The sequence below is a fragment of the Bombina bombina genome, chromosome 2 (genome assembly GCF_027579735.1).
Source record: "Bombina bombina isolate aBomBom1 chromosome 2, aBomBom1.pri, whole genome shotgun sequence".
Lineage (NCBI taxonomy): Eukaryota > Metazoa > Chordata > Amphibia > Anura > Bombinatoridae > Bombina > Bombina bombina.
The window spans coordinates 582,430,574-582,454,862 of record NC_069500.1 but is presented as its reverse complement, the minus strand read 5'-3'; the positions used below and the strand labels follow the sequence as shown (position 1 = coordinate 582,454,862).

The following is a 24,289-nucleotide window of genomic DNA, read 5'->3' as shown; positions in this document are numbered from 1 at the left end:
TTTCCCTTAGATAAGCCAGAGCCCTCATAAGTTTTTAAGATCTACAAGAGAGAACTTTATGGCCTAGGGTCAGTTTATTGCCTCAACCAGGCGCTAACCTGAGGTCAGACAGAACAACCAGCCTTGCAAATAATTATACTTTTATAAGTCGAAATGCATTTGAACCAAAAAGAATGCAAAATATATGGTGTTTGGTATGGTATATATACATATACATACACACACACATACACAAGAAATAACGTGTAGGAAAATGTATAAACTCACCTATTTGTGTGCACCGTCGACTGCCAAAAAAAAAAAAAAAATACTGACCTGTTTATGCTTTTATTACCTTTTTATCTAGTCATTTTATATTAATATACTTAGACTTACCTTGATAATATACATTTCATGTTTAAAATGATTATCTTGGAAAATAAAGTAAATAATGGTCATATTGTGCATGAGTATCCCAAATGGTTGTAATTGATCTGGTTAAATTCTTTAGATGATAAACAATATATGAGGTAAAATCTTAGATAACTGAAAAATGTATAGCACCGCCCCAAAATGTGTTTTATTTAATGTACTTGAAAATCTCTCTCTCCCTCCATCAGGAGCTTCAAGTTTAGCCAAAAAATAGCGCACCCGTGTCTCAGAGAACTTTCATGATTACCATAATGGGCTGTCCATTGCAATAGTTTGTGTATATGCATACTAATCCAGATTGCTAGACATTAACAACACTACAAAAAGCCTTGGGGAGTAGTTTTTGTCACCTTTATCCAAGGTATAAGATGCATAGCAGAAAGTAAAAACCCTTTGGCATGAAAGTTCAAACATGAAAAGTGCCATATAAAAATCACAAGATGAAAATAGGGATATGGACACATTAGGGCTTTTATGCACAAACCCAATTTAAACAAAATAAATTAACTATAATGTATCCACATTGCTGGATTAGCAAATATTTAATAGTAATATAAAAAAAATCTCCTTTTAAGATGTTAGGGAAAAGCCTCAGTATATTATTGTACACTTCTCTAAAAATATATGAAAGCACACAATAAAATGGAACAATCCTTGTGTACAATGTTTTTGTTGTTGGTAAAAGTAGCAGGAATACAATATATTCAATTATTCATTTAGTAGTTTTAGGCTTTAAAGTCTCTGCACATTAAGTATAATAATGTTTACCAGACAATAAGATCAATGCAATACACGGGCAGTTATGTACATTAAGTCAAAGCTAAAGTATTGCTCTGGATACACAGTTATTTTGGGCATAGAAGGCAGTTAGGGACTTAAAACCCCAGTTTTTTACCAATGTATAAGACCCAATATCAAACTTTTTGTTCCCTGTGATATTTTTTTAGCAATCTATAACGGGAAAATGAAGTCAAACATGGAAATCCAAGACACAGAGAAGAAATAATGCATCACTGTTTAATTTGATACTAAACAATAATTGAAATAAAAAAAAGTAAACTTCAAATTTGAAGTCATATTGACTAAAATATTGAAGAAGAAAAAAAAGCAAAAAAAAGCAAAAAAAAAAAAAGCAGATGCTCAATAATCAGTTCATAAATTGTACCACATTCCAACATATGTCTTCTGTCTAGTGGAAAAATGATCCCAGAAAAACATATCAATAGCATAGCTTAACAAATGATTGCGTGAACACACAGAAGTGTGTGGAATAGAGTTTACATATATACACCCAGAAGCACTCTTTGTGGATCTTTGGTTGGATGTATAATTAGAACAAACTGTTGGAATTATTTGATAATTCATATAATATATAGTTGGGCACACTTATATATATATATATATATATATATATATATATATGTATAAATATATATATATATATATATATATATATATATATATTACTTAGACATTATCGGTGGAAGTGTCATGATTATTTACTGATGTCAGTTGGTGAGGCAATAGGAAAGGATTGAGCTTGATTCTGCAGCACTTACATCCTATTTTATCATTGAATTCTACCTTGATGGTTAACATAATGACACATAAAACAAAATCTTTACCTGCACATAAAAAAAAACAAATATCTTACTCATTTTAATGCTGAAAATATTAGCAGCATATTAACATGCATGTCAAAACTCCCTCCAAACATATATTTGATTAAATATGTCAAAAAGAGTTTAAATATTAACAGTGTCTAAATAGTTTATATTAGGTCATTTGCCGGCATAACTGCTATGTATTTCAATAAAAGTAATAGGTTAATTAGAAAAGGCAGGATCAAGGTCTCGTGTTTTAGAAGCACATGCTACCAGATTTCTGGGTTATGTCAATTCCCATGTCCTTCTACAAAGACAATTTAACAAAAATGCATAAATGTTTGGCAAAAACGGTCATAATAAAAATAATATTTTGCCTCCAGTTTTAAGTTTCAGGCACAAATGTCAGGTCTGGAGCTCTCTAAGGCATTATTGTTATAATCATCATCATTATTTGTAGAGCGCCAACAGATTCCGCATGACTGTAAAATGTAAAAGTAACATTTGTAATACATTCTTGTTGGATACAACTGTGCGTTGGCGTTAGCTTGTGCAAGTGTACATTAATTATATAGATAAAAGCAGGGTGAGCAATTGTAACTAAAACCATCCATTGGCATGTTGAATATGTTTGTTCAATTTGGATAAAGATCAGTATAATCCAATGGCACTAGCTGATCAGACAAAAAATAAAATAAATATATATATATTAATTGTGAAGAAACATAAAATAGCCCTCAACTTTCAAACCTATATTCCACACTGTAATCTACTGTTACATTTGGCGTTGGTAAGTCGATTTAAAAATAAAGTTGTGCATAGCAAAGACCAGAAAATGAAACAAAAACACACATATCCCCACTTAGAAGAAAAAAAAAGACAGAAAAAAGCTTTTGAAGCTTCAGTGTCAATTTTCATTTCTGTCACAGCATCATTCAAAACATAAAATAAAATATATATGTATGTATATATAAAAACAACCAAAACAATTATATATCATTTTTCACTGACTAGAAATTCAACATGATGACAATTATATACATTAGTAGTGTGCAAACACCTTAAATAATATACTGTATGCGTTTGATATAATTAGCTTTTGCTATCGAATTCATCTTTTTGAATTATTAGCACTAGGCGTGCAAAGATATTTTTAGATTAAATACGTGCGTGTGCGTAATAATTTTCACTTTGAGTAGTTCTTGAATTCTTTCCTGCACATGTAAGCTTCAGGACATATACTTTGGGGATTTTGGCTACAAAGAGATTTGCCTAACAAGAAAACATTTTGGCCCCTTTTACGGTTTCAGGGTAATAAAATGACTGCATAGAAATTAAATCAATAAACATAATGCACAGTACACAAATATGAACTCACTGTTCATATAAAAAGAGCCCATAAATCATTCATTTTAGGGCAATTTTTTTTTTCATACTGTACCTGTAGTTCTAGTACCAAAGTAACATACTAATAAGGAAAGAAATAAATTGCCTAACAAGTAATAAATTGATAAAATGTACATTCTTCTCTTAAAAAATTAAAAAAAAATGCAAATTAACATTATTAAAAATGTGAATAAGCTATATGACATACAATACAATTACATTGATACATATTTATCAATACAGCACATTCAATCTGCCAAAAACTAATGATTACAAAGCCAATATGGATGCTGCCATATATATATATATATAGATATAGATAGAGAGATGTATGTACAATGATTATAGAGTTCATAATTGCACTATACCTACAACCATTTGTTAGGTTACACGTATATTTTAAATTGGAGTAAAACGATTAATCTCTTATAAGGGAGGTTATAGGAACAGAGTTTAAGACAATGAATCTTTCCAGTGTCTTGGCAACCAAGGCATCTCAGCACTGTAACAGTTAAAGGTAAACAACTCCTCAGCTATCTCTGTGCCCTTGATTTCCAGCTATTCTCTTCATCCATGAGGCAGTGACTTTAGAATTTGTAAACCTCCCCTGTGTTGCATAACATCGAAACCAATTGCACAACTAGGAGCCCCAGCATCCCTGCGGATGAGTCGGATAGTGTGTTAATACATGTGCTTTAACTATTTTTCCTACTTCTTTGCATTCAATCAGCATAAAGGGTACCACACTTAAATTAATAAAAGCAATTGGGTTTTTTTTAAAGTCATTTTTATTATTTGATTTGCAGGAAGCGCATAAGTGCATCTCATCAGAAGATTAAGAAGGCAATGATTTTCTGTAATGGAGGCTTCTAGTTTGCTCATAAGCACCAACTATGCTTTAAACTCTGCTCCATTAAAGAGGTGAACAAACCTGTTAACTTTAAGTTACAGGCTACATCCCACCACTGGATAGCTGAAAAGAGTACTGCTGGGATTCACTTTAATGTACAGTGCAGAAAATAACCCATTTAAATACTAAGCTATTTGCTCAGGTAGCATATGCACTGCTTTTTGGCAAATATAATCAAATACTTTGCTAGGAGAAATAAAATACATATTGTAAACGGAACTAATCATCTGGCAGGCATCAGATGAATAAGAAGAATTAGTCAGTTTGGCATCATGGTTATATGTACAGTACAAAATAAGGAAAGCCAGAGTTTGGCAACTGCAGATTTGCTTTACGTAATAAAAATGATAAACACCTTGAAACCATTCTAAATTATATATATATATATATATATATATATATATATATATATATTTATATTATTGCACTAAGCTGGGGGGGGGGGGGATAAAATGTGTAGTGTTTATGGCATTTAAAACATGCAAGTGTGGAATAAAAGCATAAAATAATCTCTTTGTCAAATGATCAAAAAATATTTACTCCTATTTTCTGCACCATGTGTGTTTGATCATTTTCTAGAAGCATTATCTATGTGTCTGCCAGCTGTCCGTTATGTGAGCGTATGGCTAACAAGTGAACCCATATATATCAATTACTTGATGAGTTCTTCTGGTCCTACGTCAGTGACAAAAGACAGTACCAAAATCAAATTTACTTTATACATGTCAATAATTTAAAAATCACAGTATCAATACTTTTTTATCCTTCAGAAAAGTACATACATTAGCAAGGCTGATGGCTTAAATTTAAAAGACAAAAAAAGAAAGAGAAAAAAAAAAAAGGTATATGCCTATATGTTGATTAGTGTAAGCGGCTCAAAAAGGAATGGTTTTCAGGGAAACAGTAGAGACACTGTTGTACTTGAAAATATTAAAATAGGAACATAAGAGCCTCATGCGTACTGAAAAAGCGCCCTGCTCTCTCCTTAAAAATGAAAACACAATAAAAACTAAACCGGCCTTTGTGAGTGCACGACTGAAAATTTAAAACACAAGTCGTAAGATTTTTGCCTAGAAAATTGCACTGCAGTGTACTGCAGTTAATACCCCGCCCCAAACCCCACTATATAGTTTTAAATAAAATCATAATAATTACTACAAACTCTGTGGACACTCACAGAGTCCAGGACGGCAATAAATTAGTATTTTGCAAATCGTTTCTTTTTCTTTCTTATAGATAATACAGTCCACATTGTATTTCTTCAATGGCCCAAGGGAAATAGGGTGAGCTAGCAGGCACAGTTAGACCAGGTTATATTCCTTCAGGTTTAGCTGTAGGATAGTGTCCTTGACAGCAGCAAAGACGAAGCGGATGTTCTCTGTATCTGTGGCGCAGGTGAAGTGGGAGTAGATGATTTTGTCACTGTCAGGATTCAGGTCCACAAACATTTTTAAGATGAATTCTCTTGCTGCCTGTGCATCTCTCTGGGGCCCTTTATTGTAAATAAAAGAAAAATATAAGAGGATAAGTAAACATTCTTCTTACCCTTTCTTATTAAAAATTGAGGAAATTCTATGCATTAATAAAGCATGTTCTAAACAATAATATAAATATGAGAATACCGACAGCTTCACGGTTTAATAATTGTATCACTGCTTTGTTCATCTATATTCTCTTTTGATTGGCAGTATTTATTCAATGTTTATGAATAGTAACATTGAAGGGAATTTATCAGGAGTTCTATTGCTCAGCTCATGTTCCATTAGTTTGATGTGTGAACAACATTAACTCCAACCTTTAACAAACATGTTAATTATTAAATTCCTAACAGTAAATTAAGGGTTTCCCTAATTAATAAATTATTTAAATAATAACGAACGGCTAGATTACGAGTTTTTCGTTTTGAGCTGTGCGGTGCTAACGAGCAGTTTTGTCTCACCGCTCACTTACCTGCAGTGCTGGTACTACAGGTTTTTACAAACCCGGCGTTAAAAGGCAAGAAGTGAGCGTTGAGCAAAATGTTGCTCCTTACCGCACTCCAATACAAGCGCTGCTTAAGGCAGCGGTGAGCTGGTCGTACGTGCTCATGCATGATTTCCCCATAGGAATCAACGAGGAGAGCCGGCTGAGAAAAAGTCTAACACTTGCCAAAAAGCAGCGTAAAACTCAGTAACGCAGCCCCATTGATTCCTATGGGGAAACACATTTTATGTTTACACCTAACACCCTAACATGAACCCCGAGTCTAAACACCCCTAATCTTACACTTATTAACCCCTAATCTGCCGCCCCCCGACATCGCTGTTACCTGCATTATATTTATTAACCCCTAATCTGCCACTCCGGACACCGCCACCACCTACCTACACTTATTAACCCCTAATCTGCTGCCCCAACGTCGCCGCCACTATAATAAACCTATTAACCCCTAAACCGCCGCACTTCCAATCAGCCAATAGGATTGAGCTTGCATTCTATTGGCTGATTGTTACAGCCAATAGAATACGAGCTCAATCCTATTGGATGATTGCATCAGCCAATAGGATTTTTTCTACCTTAATTCCGATTGGCTGATAGAATTCTATCAGCCAATCAGAATCTAAGGGACGCCATCTTGGATGACGTCACTTAAAGGAACCTTTATTTATCTTTAGTCGTCTGATGTCTTGAAGATGGAGCCGCTCCACGTCGGTTGGATAAAGATAGAAGATGCCGTCTGGATGACCACTTCGCCCGGCTTGGATGAAGACTTCTCCCGGCTTCGTTGAGGACTTTGGCCCGGTTAGATAAAGACTTCTGACGCTTCCTTGAGGATGGATGTCCGGTCTTCAGAACTGTAAGTCGATCTTCAGGGGGTTAGTGTTTCATTTTTAGGTTAGGGTTTGGGCAGCAAAAGAGCTAAATGCCCTTTTAAGGGCAATGCCCATCCAAATGCCATTTTCAGGGCAATGGGGAGCTTAGGTTTTTTTAGATAGTATTTTATTTGGGGGGTTGGTTGTGTGGGTGGTGGGTTTTACTGTTGGGGGGGTTGTTTGTATTTTTTTTTATAGGTAAAAGAGCTGATTACTTTGGGGCAATGCCCCGCAAAAGGCCCTTTTAAGGGCTATTGATAGTTTAGTTTAGGCTAGGGTTTTTTTTTCATTGGGGGGGGGGGCTTTTTTTTATTTTGATAGGGCTATTAGATTAGGTTAATTAGTTTAAATATCTTGTAATTTGTTTATTATTTTCTGTAATTTAGTGGGGGTTTTTGTACTTTAGCTGATTTAATTAAATTTTTTTAATTGTTGTTAATTTAGTTAATTTATTTAATTATAGTGTAGTGTTAGGTGTTATTGTAACTTAGGTTAGGTTTTATTTTACAGGTACTTTTGTATTTATTTTAGCTAGGTAGTTAGTAAATAGTTAATAACTATTTAATAACTATTCTACCTAGTTAAAATAAATACAAACTTGCCTGTAAAATAAAAATAAACCCTAAGATAGCTACAATGTAACTATTAGTTATATTGTAGCTAGCTTAGGGTTTATTTTACAGGTAAGTATTTAGTTTTAAATAGGAATTATTTAGGTAATGATAGTTAGATTAGTTAGATTTATTTAAATTATTTTTTAATTAGGGGGTGTTAGGGTTAGACTTAGGTTTAGGGGTTAATACATTTAGTGTTGGGGCGGGAGATTAGGGGTTAATAAATGTAGGTAGGTGGCGGCGAGGTTAGGGACGGCAGATTAGGTGTTAATAATATTTAACTAATGTTTGCGAGGCGGGAGTGCGGCGGTTTAGGGGTTAATATGTTTATTATAATGGCGGCGACGTTGGGGGCGGCAGATTAGCGGTTAATATAATGTAGGCGTCGGCGATGTTGGGGTTCATAAATATAATGTAGGTGGCGGCGGTGTCCGGAGCGGCAGATTAAGTGTTAAACATTTTATATTATTGTTTGCGATGCGGGGGGCCTTGGTTTAGGGGTTAATAGGTAGTTTATGGGTGTTAGTGTGCTTTTTAGCACTTTAGTTATGAGTTTTATGTTACGGCGTTGTACCATAAAACTCTTAACTACTGACTTTTAAATGAGTTAGGGATCTTGACAGGGTAGGGTGTACCGCTCACTTTTTGGCCTCCCAGGACAGACTAGTAATATCAGCGCTATGGAAGTCCCATAGAAAAAAGACTTTACAAAATTTATGTAAGTTGTTTTGCGGTAAGGCCAAAGAAATGTGCAGTACACCTATACCTGCAAGACTCGCAATAGCAGCGGGCGTAAAAAAGCAGCGTTAGGACCTCTTAACGCTCCTTTTTTACCTTAACGCACAACTCGTAATCTAGCCGTTAGTTTGTTTAAATAGTAAAGGCTGTGCAGAAAAAGTCATATTGAAAATCAAAATGTAATAACTACACACACACAAAAAAAAATAATCAGATTTCTTCCATTGTGTCTTTTTTTATAGACTATTTTAAGGTCTAGTCACTATTTAAGGTCATGTAGTACAATCACAAATTGGGACTTGTGACCCTATATATACTTTTTTTCCATGAAATAGTTTAAAAAAGGCGCTGTCTTTAGACAGAGGGAAGAATCTTAATACTGCTTTTGGATGTCTGTGGCTCTTTCATTGCTGTACTAAAGGAATTTAATTCTATGACATCCTTATTTTACGGATGTTACAAAAAAATGTACCAGATAAACAAACTTCATTTAATTTTGCAACTGAACGAGATATAAAAGCAATGTTGACAAGCACACCCTAGATAATAAAGATTCTAGCAAAAGCTAGAGAAAAGAAACAAATAAAAATAAGAAAAACAGAATTTATGCTTACCTGATAAATTACTTTCTCCAACGGTGTGTCCGGTCCACGGCGTCATCCTTACTTGTGGGATATTCTCTTCCCCAACAGGAAATGGCAAAGAGTCCCAGCAAAGCTGGTCACATGATCCCTCCTAGGCTCCGCCCACCCCAGTCATTCGACCGACGGACAGGAGGAAATATATATAGGAGAAACCATATGATACCGTGGTGACTGTAGTTAGAGAAAATAATTCATCAGACCTGATTAAAAAACCAGGGCGGGCCGTGGACCGGACACACCGTTGGAGAAAGTAATTTATCAGGTAAGCATAAATTCTGTTTTCTACAACATTGGTGTGTCCGGTCCACGGCGTCATCCTTACTTGTGGGAACCAATACCAAAGCTTTAGGACACGGATGAAGGGAGGGAGCAAATCAGGTCACCTAAATGGAAGGCACCACGGCTTGCAAAACCTCTCTCCCAAAAATAGCCTCCGAAGAAGCAAAAGTATCAAATTTGTAAAATTTGGCAAAAGTGTGCAGTGAAGACCAAGTCGCTGCCTTACATATCTGGTCAACAGAAGCCTCGTTCTTGAAGGCCCATGTGGAAGCCACAGCCCTAGTGGAGTGAGCTGTGATTCTTTCAGGAGGCTGCCGTCCGGCAGTCTCATAAGCCAATCGGATAATGCTTTTAAGCCAAAAGGAAAGAGAGGTAGAAGTCGCTTTTTGACCTCTCCTTTTACCAGAATAAATAACAAACAAGGAAGATGTTTGTCTGAAATCTTTAGTAGCCTCTAAATAGAATTTTAGAGCACGGACTACGTCCAAATTGTGTAACAAACGTTCCTTCTTTGAAACTGGATTCGGACACAAAGAAGGTACAACTATCTCCTGGTTAATATTTTTGTTGGAAACAACTTTCGGAAGAAAACCAGGCTTAGTACGCAAAACCACCTTATCTGCATGGAACACCAGATAGGGCGGAGAACACTGCAGAGCAGATAACTCTGAAACTCTTCTTGCAGAAGAAATTGCAACCAAAAACAAAACTTTCCAAGATAATAACTTAATATCTACGGAATGTAAGGGTTCAAACGGAACCCCTTGAAGAACTGAAAGAACTAGATTTAGACTCCAGGGAGGAGTCAAAGGTCTGTAAACAGGCTTGATCCTAACCAGAGCCTGAACAAATGCTTGAACATCTGGCACAGCTGCCAGTCTTTTGTGAAGTAAAACAGATAAAGCAGAGATCTGTCCCTTCAGAGAACTTGCAGATAATCCTTTCTCCAAACCTTCTTGTAGAAAGGATAGAATCTTAGGAATTTTTGTCTTGTTCCATGGGAATCCTTTAGATTCACACCAACAGATATATTTTTTCCATATTTTATGGTAAATTTTTCTAGTTACAGGCTTTCTAGCCTGAATCAGAGTATCTATTACAGAATCTGAAAACCCACGCTTTGATAAAATCAAGCGTTCAATCTCCAAGCCGTCAGTTGGAGGGAAACCAGATTCGGATGTTCGAATGGACCCTGAACAAGAAGGTCCTGTCTCAAAGGTAGCTTCCATGGTGGAGCCGATGACATATTCACCAGGTCTGCATACCAAGTCCTGCGTGGCCACGCAGGAGCTATCAAGATCACCGAGGCCCTCTCCTGATTGATCCTGGCTACCAGCCTGGGGATGAGAGGAAACGGTGGGAATACATAAGCTAGGTTGAAGGTCCAAGGTGCTACTAGTGCATCTACTAGAGTCGCCTTGGGATCCCTGGATCTGGACCCGTAGCAAGGAACCTTGAAGTTCTGACGAGACGCCATCAGATCCATGTCTGGAATGCCCCATAATTGAGTTATTTGGGCAAAGATTTCCGGATGGAGTTCCCACTCCCCCGGATGGAATGTCTGACGACTCAGAAAATCCGCTTCCCAATTTTCCACTCCTGGGATGTGGATCCCAGACAAGTGGCAGGAGTGATCCTCCGCCCATTGAATTATCTTGGTCACTTCTTTCATCGCCAGGGAACTCCTTGTTCCCCCCTGATGATTGTGTTTACTCCCCTCATTTGAGGAATCATCTTGGGCAATATCATTATCTGTGGCATTACTGTCCTTACTTTGTTTGGACACTATGGCACAATTATCACATAAATTTAAATGGGGAGACACATTGGCTTTCATACATATAGCACATAGCTTATCTGATGGTACAGACATGTTAAACAGGCTTAAACTTGTCAACAAAGCACAAAAAACGTTTTAAAATAAAACCGTTACTGTCACTTTAAATTTCAAACTGAAAACACTTTATTACTGAATATGTGAAAAAGTATGAAGGAATTGTTCAAAAAAAATTTCACCACAGTGTCTTAAGGCATTAAAAGTATTGCACACCAAATTTCAGAGCTTTAACCCTTAAATTAACGGAACTGGAGCCGTTTTTACATTTAACCCCTATACAGTCCCAGCTATATGCTTTGCTGAGACCCAACCAAGCCCAGAGGGGAATACGATATCAAATGACGCCTTCTATAAGCTTTTTCAGTGATTCTTAGCTCCTGACACATGCATCTGCATGCCTTGCTCTCCAAAAACAACTGTGCATTAATGGCGCGAAAATGAGGCTCTGTCTATAACTAGAAAGGCCCCCATCTGAAAAAGGCGTCCAACACAGTGCCTGCCGTTTTTCTAAATGTTCCCCAAGATTATAATACCAATTATTAGTTAGAATCTGCATAATATGCCTAGTAAAGCAATCGTTTTAGCCCAGAAAAATGTCTACCAGTTTTTAAGTGCTTTTTGAAGCCCTTTATTCTTTTTATGTTTAACTAAGAAAATGGCTTACCGGTCCCCATGAGGGGAAATGACAGCCTTCCAGCATTACATGGTCTTGTTAGAAATATGGCTAGTCATACCTTAAGCAGAAAAGTCTGCTAACTGTTTCCCCCAACTGAAGTTACTTCATCTCAACAGTCCTGTGTGGAAACAGCAATCGATTTTAGTTACTTTCTGCTAAAATCATCTTCCTCTTACAAACAGAAATCTTCATCCTTTTCTGTTTCAGAGTAAATAGTACATACCAGCACTATTTTAAAATAACAAACACTTGATAGAAGAATAAAACTACATTTAAACACCAAAAAACTCTTAACCATCTCCGTGGAGATGTTGCCTGTGCAACGGCAAAGAGAATGACTGGGGTGGGCGGAGCCTAGGAGGGATCATGTGACCAGCTTTGCTGGGACTCTTTGCCATTTCCTGTTGGGGAAGAGAATATCCCACAAGTAAGGATGACGCCGTGGACCGGACACACCAATGTTGGAGAAAAACAAATATTCTGAATAAAAATGTCAGATTTATTCTAATCCATTAAAAAGAACACTATCAAATGATTTATCTAATTCCAATAAATGGTGAACATTGTAAAAAAAATAGCTTTCATAAAGGATTAGAATTTAACCCATAGAAAGACGAACTTCTAATTTGGATTCAGCAGAAAAAAAAAAAACATCCAATTTAGTTTTTCACAAACATTTGAGGAACACTCCACAGCACAGTTTAACTTTACTACTTAGGAGAAATATCTACTCCATCTGCCTAAAACGTAGAAACTAAAAATGTAAAATGAGTATTAAGCCTCCATGCCTTACAATTCATTTATAATTTTAGTTTTAGCAGATATACAGCCTATACAATATACTGTATGTGGAATAATCACCAGTCTTACGGCTAGATTTAGAGTTCTGCAGAAGGGCTGCGTTAGGCTCCAAAAAAGGGAGCGTAGAGCATATTTAACGCCACTGCAACTCTCGATACCAGCGGTGCTTACGGACGCGCCCATCTTCAAAAACGTGCTTGTGCACGATTCCCCCATAGAAAACAATGGGGCTGTTTGAGCAGAAAAAAAACCTAACACCTGCAAAAAAGCAGCGTTCAGCTCCTAACGCAGCCCCATTGTTTGCTATGCGGAAACACTTCCTAAATTTGCACCTAACACTCTAACATGAACCCCGAGTCTAAACACCCCTAACCTTACACTTATTAACCCCTAATCTGCCGCCCCCGCTATCGCTGACCCCTGCATATTATTATTAACCCCTAATCTGCCGCTCCGTACACCACCGCAAGCTACATTATAGCTATGTACCCCTAATCTGCTGCCCCTAACACCGCCGACCCCTATATTATATTTATTAACCTCTAATCTGCCCCCCTCAACGTTGCCTCCACCTGCCTACACTTATTAACCCCTAATCTGCCGAGCGGACCGCACCGCTACTATAATAAAGTTATTAACCCCTAATCCGCCTCAATAACCCTATAATAAATAGTATTAACCCCTAATCTGCCCTCCCTAACATCGCCGACACCTAACTTCAAGTATTAACCCCTAATCTGCCGATCGGAGCTCACCGCTACTCTAATAAATGTTTTAACCCCTAAAGCTAATTCTAACCCTAACACCCCCCTAAGTTAAATATAATTTTATTCTAACGAAATAAATTAACTCTTATTAAATAAATTATTCCTATTTAAATCTAAATACTTACCTGTAAAATAAACCCTAATATAGCTACAATATAAATTATAATTATATTGTAGCTATTTTAGGATTAATATTTATTTTACAGGCAACTTTGTAATTATTTTAACCAGGTACAATAGCTATTAAATAGTTAATAACTATTTAATAGTTACCTAGTTAAAATAATTACAAAATTACCTGTAAAATAAATCCTAACCTAAGTTACAATTAAACCTAACACTACACTATCAATAAATTAATTAAATAAAATACCTACAATTATCTACAATTAAACCTAACACTACACTATCAATAAATAAATTAAATACAACACCTACAAATAAATACAATTAAATAAACTAACTAAAGTACAAAAAATAAAAAAGAACTAAGTTACAAAAAAGAAAAAAATATTTACAAACATTAGAAAAATATTACAACAATTTTAAACTAATTACACCTACTCTAAGCCCCCTAATAAAATAACAAAGCCCCCCAAAATAAAAAAATGCCCTACCCTATTCTAAATTTAAAAAGTTCAAAGCTCTTTTACCTTACCAGCCCTTAAAAGGACCTTTTGTGGGGCATGCCCCAAAGAATTCAGCTCTTTTGCCTGTAAAAGAAAAATACAACCTTCCCCAACATTACAACCCACCACCCACATACCCCTAATCTAACCCAAACCCCCCTTAAATAAACCTAACACTAAGCCCCTGAAGATCATCCTACCTTATCTTCACCACGCCGGGTTCACCGATCGATCCAGAAGAGCTCCTCCGATGTCTTGATCCAAGCCCAAGCGGGGGGCTGAAGAGTGACGTCCATCCTCGGGCTGAAGTCTGGATCCAAGCGGCGGCTGAAGAAATCCATCATCGGGCTGAAGTCTTGATCCAAGCGGGCGCTGAAGAAGTCCATAATCGGGATGAAGTCTTCTATGAAGCAGCATCTTCAATCCTCTTTCTTCCGGAGCCATCATCTTCCAGCCGACGCGGAACATCCTCTTCTACCGACGCCTACTTGCCGAATGACGGTTCCTTTAAATGACGTCATCCAAGACGTCGAATTCCGATTGGCTGATAGGATTCTATCAGCCAATCGGAATTAAGGTAGGAAAATTCTGATTGGCTGATGGAATCAGCCAATCAGATTCAAGTTCAATCCGATTGGCTGATCCGATCAGCCAACCAGATTGAGCTCGCATTCTATTGGCTGTTCCGATCAGCCAATAGATTGCGAGCTCAATCTGATTGGCTGATTCCATCAGCCAATCAGAATTTTCCTACCTTAATTCCGATTGGCTGATAGAATCCTATCAGCCAATCGGAATTCAATGGACGCCATCTTGGATGACGTCATTTAAAGGAACCGTCATTCGGCGAGTAGGCGTCGGTAGAAGAGGATGTTCCGCGTCGGCTGGAAGATGATGGCTCCGGAAGAAAGAAGATTGAAGATGCTGCTTCATAGAAGACTTCATCCCGATTATGGACTTCTTCAGCGCCCGCTTGGATCAAGACTTCAGCCCGATGATGGATTTCTTCAGCCGCCGCTTGGATCCAGACTTCAGCCCGAGGATGGACGTCACTCTTCAGCCCCCCGCTTGGGCTTGGATCAAGACATCGGAGGAGCTCTTCTGGATCGATCGGTGAACCTGGCTTGGTGAAGATAAGGTAGGATGATCTTCAGGGGCTTAGTGTTAGGTTTATTTAAGGGGGGTTTGGGTTAGATTAGGGGTATGTGGGTTGTAATGTTGGGGGGGGTTGTATTTTTCTTTTACAGGCAAAAGAGCTGAATTCTTTGGGGCATGCCCCACAAAAGGTCCTTTTAAGGGCTGGTAAGGTAAAAGAGCTTTGAACTTTTTTAATTTAGAATAGGGTAGGGCATTTTTTTATTTGGGGGGCTTTGTTATTTTATTAGGGGGCTTAGAGTAGGTGTATTTAGTTTAAAATTGTTGTAATATTTTTCTAATGTTTGTAAATATTTTTTTATTTTTTGTACTTTAGTTAGTTTATTTAATTGTATTTATTTGTAGGTATTGTATTTAATTTATTTATTGATAGTGTAGTGTTAGGTTTAATTGTAGATAATTGTAGGTAGTTTATTTAATTTATTTATTGATAGTGTAGTGTTAGGTTTAATTGTAACTTAGGTTAGGATTTATTTTACAGGTAATTTTGTAATTATTTTAACTAGGTAACTATTAAATAGTTATTAACTATTTAATAGCTATTGTACCTGGTTAAAATAATTACAAAGTTGCCTGTAAAATAAGTATTAATCCTAAAATAGCTACAATATAATTATAATTTATATTGTAGCTATATTAGGGTTTATTTTACAGGTAAGTATTTAGATTTAAATAGGAATAATTTATTTAATAAGAGTTAATTTATTTCGTTAGAATAAAATTATATTTAATTTAGGGGGGTGTTAGGGTTAGAATTAGCTTTAGGGGTTAAAAAATGTATTAGAGTAGCGGTGAGCTCCGATCGGCAGATTAGGGGTTAATACTTGAAGTTAGGTGTCGGCGATGTTAGGGAGGGCAGATTAGGGGTTAATACTATTTATTATAGGGTTATTGAGGCGGATTAGGGGTTAATAACTTTATTATAATAGCGGCGCGGTCCGGTCGGCAGATTAGGGGTTAATAAGTGTAGGTAGGTAGCGGCGACGTTGGGGGCGGCATATTAGGGGTTAATAAATATAATATAGGGGTCGGAGGTGTTAGGGGTAGCAGATTAGGGGTTCATAGGGATAACGTAGGTGGCAGCGGTGTGCGTTCGGCAGATTAGGGGTTCAAAAATGTTAATTGAGTGGCGGCGATGTGGGGGGACCTCGGTTTAGGGGTACATAGGTAGTTTATGGGTGTTAGTGTACTTTAGAGCACAGTAGTTAAGAGCTTTATAAACCGGCGTTAGCCCAGAAAGCTCTTAACTACTGACTTTTTTCTGCGGCTGGAGTTTTGTCGTTAGATTTCTAACGCTCACTTCAGCCACGACTCTAAATACCGGCGTTAGAAAGATCCCATTGAAAAGATAGGATACGCAAATGGCGTAGGGGGATCTGTGGTATGGAAAAGTCGCGGCTGCAAAGTGACCGTTAGACCCTTTCCTGACTGACTCCAAATACCAGAGGGCGGTAAAAACCAGCGTTAGGAGCCTCTAACGCTGGTTTTGACGGCTACCACCCAACTCTAAATCTAGCCGTTAAGATTGTATCCATAAAAAAAATAAAAACATAAAATAAAAAAAATTATGCTTACCTGATAAATGTATTTCCTTCATGATGGTGAGAGTCTATGAGTAATCACGTGTGGGAATTTCCCTCCTGACCACTAGGAGGATACAAAATACACCTCAACAGAGCTTTAAATCCCTCCCACTTCTCATGATCCTCTATCTCACATATAGCCAAGGAAACAACAAAGCAGGAAATTTAAAGCAGAGCAAAGGAAGTGCAAAACTAGTACTGCTGCCACAGGCTTGTGGACTCTGACCAACATGAAAGAAATTTATTTTATAAGGTAAGCATAAAACAAAATTTATGCTTACCTGATAAATTTCTTTCTTTCCGGACATGGAGAGTCCATGATGTCATTCCAATTACTAGTGGGATATTCAACTCCTGGCCAGCAGGAGGAGGCAAAGAGCACCCCAGCTAAGCTGTTAAGTGTAACTTCCCTTATCCGTAATCTCCAGTCATTAAGTCGAAGGAAAATGGAAAAAAAAAGAAACACAAGGGTGAAATATATAAAACATAATTTACATAATTTATACTTACCTGATAAATTCTTTTCTTTCCTGGCATGGAGAGTCCACGAATCCATTCAATTACTAGTGGGAATTCAACTCCTGGCCACCAGGTGGAGGCAAAGAACACCCCAGCAAAGCTTCAAGTATCCTTCCACTACCCACAATCCGCAGTCATTCAGCCGAGGAATTATGGAAAGAGAAGAAGACACAAAGGGTATAGTGGTGCCTGAGGTTTAGAAAATGACAAAAAGCCGTCTTAAAATAAGGGCGGGTTTTGTACTCTTCATGCCAGGAAAGAAAACAATTTATCATGTAAATATAAATGATGTTTTCTTTCCAATGGCATGGAGAGTCCACAAATCCATTCAATTACTAGTGGGAACCAATACTAAAGCAAGAGTCCACACAATAGAAGGGAGGGGTACACAAGACAGGCAAACCTAAAGAGAAGACACTGCTTGAAGAATTTTTCTCGCAAAAAAACCTCAGCTGAGCAATGATGACCGCCTTGCAAATCTGTTCCATAGAAGCATCATTTTTAAGGCCCAAGAGGAAGCGACAGCCCTAGTGGAGTGAGCTGTAATTTTCTCTGGAGGCTGCAGTCCAGCTGACGAAAATCTTCTGAAACCTGTAAATAGAACTTCAAAGCATGCACAACATCCAGATTCTGTAACAACCGCTCCTTCTTAGAGGAAGGATTAGGACAAAAAGAAGGAACAACAATTTCTTGGTTTTCATTGCGTTCCGAAACCACCTTAGGTAGGAATCCTTATTTGGTACGGAGAATCACCTTATCCGCATGAAGAATAAGATAAGGAGAATCACACTGTAGAGCCGAAAGTTCAGAAACTCTACGGGCAGAGGAAATTGCCAGCAGAAACAAAAACCTTCTAGGACAATAACTTAATATCAACAGAATGCATAGGCTCAAATGGAGCCTGCTGCAGAACTTTAAGAACTAGATTAAGACTTCAAGGAGGAGCAATTGACCTAAACACAGGCCTGATTCTAACCAAAGCCTGGACAAAAGATTAAACATCTGGCAAAATTGCCAGTCGCTTCTGCAGAAGAATCGACAGAGCTGAAATCTGACCCCTTAGAGTACTGACTAATAAACCCTTCTCCAGGCCTTCCTGAAGAAAGGACAGGATATAGGGAATTCTCACCTGACTCCAAAAAAACCCTCTAGATCCGCACCAATGAAGGTATTTACGCCATACCTTATAATAAATCTTGTGAGTAACAGGCTTACAAGCCTGAATCATAGTCTCAATAACCTTCACAGAAAAACCTCGTCTGGATAAGAAACAGGCCTCTAGTTATCAAGCCGTCAACCGCAAATACGCTGGAATTCCGCAGCGTATTTGTGGCGAGACTGATTCGCCATAGTTATCAAGCCCTACAGCCCGGCAAAAGTAGAATTTAGTGACATAACATACGATCCGCCGGACTCAGTCCGACACAGATCGATGGTTACGTCACTACAGATGTTCCGAACGCAAGTTCAGCACAATCTGACTACTTTTGGTAGTTATCAAATACCTACCAGGTACGCTCGCCACTATTCCGGGCCAGCATACCTGGTTTTCAATCCGCCGCCCTGGAGGCGGCGGATGCCATAGGAATCAATAGGAGTCTGACAGCAGCGAGAGCTCATGTTCGCTGCTGCCCGATATCCCATTGATTTCTATGGGAACATCTGCACCTAACACCCTAACATGTACCCCGAGTCTAAACACCCCTAATCTGCCCCCCCTACACCACCGCCACCTACTTTATACTTATTAACCCCTAAACCGCCGCTCCCGGACCCCGCCGCAACTATAAACTTATTAACCCCTAAACCGCCGCTCCCGGACCCCGCCGCCACCTATATTATACCTATTAACCCCTAATCTGCCGCCCCCTACATAAAGTTATTAACCCCTATCCTGCCGATCCCGGACCCCGCTGCAAATAAATTAATTGTTGAACCCCTAAACCGCCGCACCCGGACCCCGCTGCCACCTACATTACATTTATTAACCCCTAATCTACCCCCACTACACCGCCGCCAATATATTAAATGATTTAACCCCAAAACCCAAGTCTAACCCTAACACCCCCCTAACTTAAATATTATTTAAATTAATCTAAAAAATATTCCTATAATTAAATAAATTATTCCCATTTAAAACTAAATACTTACCTATAAAATAAACCCTAAGATAGCTACAATATAACTAATAATTACATTATAGCTATTTTAGGGTTCATATTTATTTTACAGGCAACTTTGTATTTATTTTAACTAGGTACAATAGCTATTAAATAGTTAATAACTATTTAATAGCTACCTAGCTAAAATAACTTCAAAATTACCGGTAAAATAAATCCTAACCAAGTTACAAATACACCTAACACTACACTATCAATAAATTAATTAAATAAATTAACTACAATTATCTATACTAAAATGCAATTAAATAAACTAAACTATATTAAAAAAACAAACACTTAATTACAAAAAATAAAAAAATATTACAAGAAGTTTAATCTAATTACACCTAATCTAAGCCCCCTAATAAAATAAAAAAGCCCCCCAAAATAATAAAATTCCCTACCCTAAACTAAATTACAAATAGTAGTAATCAGCTCTTTTACCAGCCCTTAAAAGGGCCTTTTGCGGGGCATTGCCCCAAAGGGTTAGACTTAGGTTTTGGGGTTAATTTATTTAATATATTGGCGGCGGTGTAGGGGGGTAGATTAGGGGTTAATCAATGTACTGTAGGTGGCGGCGGTGTAGGGGGGGTAGGATAGGGGTTAATAAATGTAATGTAGGTGGAGGCGCGGTCCGGGTGCGGCGGTTTAGGGGTTAATATATTTTTTTAGTTGCGGCGGGGTCCGGGAGCTGCGGTTTTGGGGTTAATAAGTATAAAGTAAGTGGCGGCGGTGTAGGGGGGCAGATTAGGGGTTAATAGGTATAATGCAGGTGGCGGCAGGGTCCGGGAGTGGCGGTTTAGGGGTTAATATATTTATTATAGTTGCGGCAGGGTCCGGGAGTGGCGGTTTAGGGGGTAAAACAGTATAGTTTAGTGTGGGTGCCTAGTGACAGGCTAGCAAGAAAGCTGCGAAGAAGCCGATGAGCAGCGAGATCGATGACTGTCAGTTAACAACAGTCTGCTGCTCATCGCACTGTACTTGGTACGCGGCTTCTTGACAGCTTTCTTGATAACTTTGGCGAACGTATTCAGGTCAGCGGCGGCGATGGTAGGCGAGCGTATTGGGCCGGCGAATGCAGGTAAGTAGACGGCTTGATACATAGAGGCCTAAGTGTTCAATCTCCAAGCAGTCAGCTTCAGAGAGACTAAGTTCAGATGGAGGAAGGAACCCTGAAGTAGAAGATCCCACCTCAGAGGCAATTTCTTCGCACATCACCTACAATGTTATGCAGGCAAAGAATGACTGGGGATTGTAGGTAGTGGGAGGATACTTGATGCTTTGCTGGGGTGTTCTTTTCCTCCACCTGGTAACTAGGAGTTGAATTCCCACTAGTAATTGAATGGATTTGTGGACTCTCCATGCCATTGGAAAGAAATTATAGATTATATTATATATTATACACATATATTTTTCAAAATAAAAAGAAAATTTTCTTCTATGTGAAGAACATTTGAATTTTCAGTATTGCCACTAAAAACACATTAAAAATTATATTGCATGTTTAAAAGTTATTTGACTGAGAAGGGTTTAAATATATATATATATATATATATATATATAAAACAATGTGATAGTGCACTAAAGGATATATTAAGAACCAGATGTAGCCGGTATTGCTTTAGATCCGGAGGATACCTCAGGAAAAGGGAATATATGTATATATATATATATATATATATATATATATATATATATATATATATATATATATATATATATATATATATATATATATATATATATATATATATATATATATATATATATACACACACACACACACATACACACACGTACTGCATGCATATATATATATATATATATATATATATACACAATATATATATATATATAAAAGCATATACATATGTATTTATGTGAATATATTTATGTATGTGTGCACATATACATTTACACATCTAAGCACACACGCATAAAATATATATATATATATATATATATATATATATATATATATATATATATATATACATACACACACACAGTCGTATGCAAAAGTTTAGGCACCCCTGACAATTTCCATGATTTTCATTTATAAATAATTGGGTGTTTGGATCAGCAATTTTATTTTGATCTATCAAATAACTGAAGGACACAGAGTCTGCAAAACCGTCCTATCTGCTTTGTGCTTTTGGAAGCAGTGTTAAATTAGTTATATTAACAGTGACATTTCATGCATTGTTGCACAGCTACACATCCGTTTTAATCCATACTGGTAATGCAAAACCAGTTTTGTGGACTTTCATTGACACTTTGTTTTTTATATATTTGTAATAAAGTACACTTTATTTTAACCAAAATGTTGGTCAGTATCACTAGCAGCACGGCCCCCTCCCCTTCCCTCCCATACCCCTGACAGATTGAACACCATACAGTTAAAAGGGGATCCAGGAGAGACTGACAAGGTGTTCTTGTTTAAGAAGAAAAGTGTGATATATCTACCTTCTGGCACCGGTCTTAAAGGGGAAGTAAGCTGTACAACGGATAACAACTTCGACATCCACCTCAGGCTGCATATAGCCTCCACGCTAATCCCTTACCTCATTTGGATTGAGGTCTCAACAAGTGAGTGTCCATCTGTATATTCATGTATTTGTGTCACACAAACTTGTCATAATATACTGCACAAGGATCTGGTCTTTCTGTGCGCCCCTCCCTTCTTCCACACACATACATATATTTATAAATATATATACAGGGAGTGCAGAATTATTAGGCAAGTTGTATTTTTGAGGATTAATTTTATTATTGAACAACAACCATGTTCTCAATGAACCCAAAAAACTCATTAAATATCAAAGCTGAATAGTTTTGGAAGTAGTCTTTAGTTTGTTTTTAGTTATAGCTATTTTAGGGGGATATCTGTGTGTGCAGGTGACTATTACTGTGCATAATTATTAGGCAACTTAACAAAAAACAAATATATACCCATTTCAATTATTTATTTTTACCAGTGAAACCAATATAACATCTCAACATTCACAAATATACATTTCTGACATTCAAAAACAAAACAAAAACAAATCAGTGACCAATATAACCACCTTTCTTTGCAAGGACACTCAAAAGCCTGCCATCCATGGATACTGTCAGTGTTTTGATCTGTTCACCATCAACATTGCGTGCAGCAGCAACCACAGCCTCCCAGACACTGTTCAGAGAGGTGTACTGTTTTCCCTCCTTGTAAATCTCACATTTGATGATGGACCACAGGTTCTCAATGGGGTTCAGATCAGGTGAACAAGGAGGCCATGTCATTAGATTTTCTTCTTTTATACCCTTTCTTGCCAGCCATGCTGTGGAGTACTTGGACGCGTGTGATGGAGCATTGTCCTGCATGAAAATCATGTTTTTCTTGAAGGATGCAGACTTCTTCCTGTACCACTGCTTGAAGAAGGTGTCTTCCAGAAACTGGCAGTAGGACTGGGAGTTGAGCTTGACTCCATCCTCAACCCGAAAAGGCCCCACAAGCTCATCTTTGATGATACCAACCCAAACCAGTACTCCACCTCCACCTTGCTGGCGTCTGAGTCGGACTGGAGCTCTCTGCCCTTTACCAATCCAGCCACGGGCCCATCCATCTGGCCCATCAAGACTCACTCTCATTTCATCAGTCCATAAAACCTTAGAAAAATCAGTCTTGAGATATTTCTTGGCCCAGTCTTGACGTTTCAGCTTGTGTGTCTTGTTCAGTGGTGGTCGTCTTTCAGCCTTTCTTACCTTGGCCATGTCTCTGAGTATTGCACACCTTGTGCTTTTGGGCACTCCAGTGATGTTGCAGCTCTGAAATATGGCCAAACTGGTGGCAAGTGGCATCTTGGCAGCTGCACGCTTGACTTTTCTCAGTTCATGGGCAGTTATTTTGCGCCTTGGTTTTTCCACACGCTTCTTGCGACCCTGTTGACTATTTTGAATGAAACGCTTGATTGTTCGATGATCACGCTTCAGAAGCTTTGCAATTTTAAGAGTGCTGCATCCCTCTGCAAGATATCTCACTATTTTTGACTTTTCTGAGCCTGTCAAGTCCTTCTTTTGACCCATTTTGCCAAAGGAAAGGAAGTTGCCTAATAATTATGCACACCTGATATAGGGTGTTGATGTCATTAGACCACACCCCTTCTCATTACAGAGATGCACATCACCTAATATGCTTAATTGGTAGTAGGCTTTCGAGCCTATACAGCTTGGAGTAAGACAACATGCATAAAGAGGATGATGTGGTCAAAATACTCATTTGCCTAATAATTCTGCACTCCCTGTACATACATATAGTATATATAAAGATTTTCTGGAATATGGCGTCACATGGTGGCGGTATATAGACAACATCTTTGGCGTGTGTTGTGGGGCGACGAAGGATCTCTTTTGAGGTTTGTTAACACATTGAATTCTGAAGTACAGGGCTTATAATTTTCTTTGACATATAGTGAAACTTCTGTGTCATTTCTGGATACAAAAGTCTACAAAAATTTGACCTATACACTAAAGAGACAGATAAGAATACTCTATTAACTTATGATAGCTTTTTTTTCCAGGAAACTAATAGATTCTCTTAAGTAGGCAAAAAAGATAAGCAGAACCTGTCTGTCTAACCAAACAATGAACTCTGTCCAATGTTATAATGACAGTCCAACTCGCAAACACCTGTTTGTATAAGATGTATAGGGCCCATATAATTGCAAAACAAAACAAAACACC

General features: G+C 37.7%; 1 protein-coding gene across 2 annotated transcripts in view; it reads right to left on the bottom strand.

The window, feature by feature from the left end:
• Positions 1-5,011: 5,011 nt before the first annotated feature.
• LOC128649286 (guanine nucleotide-binding protein G(q) subunit alpha) overlaps positions 5,012-24,289 on the bottom strand; it is a 466,803-nt gene continuing 447,525 nt past the window's right edge. For both annotated transcript variants that reach the window (XM_053702477.1, XM_053702478.1), the window contains one exon: positions 5,012-5,803. In XM_053702477.1, the coding sequence (XP_053558452.1) occupies positions 5,613-5,803 (191 nt within the window). In that variant the 3' untranslated portion in view covers positions 5,012-5,612. The remainder of the gene's footprint in view (positions 5,804-24,289) is intronic.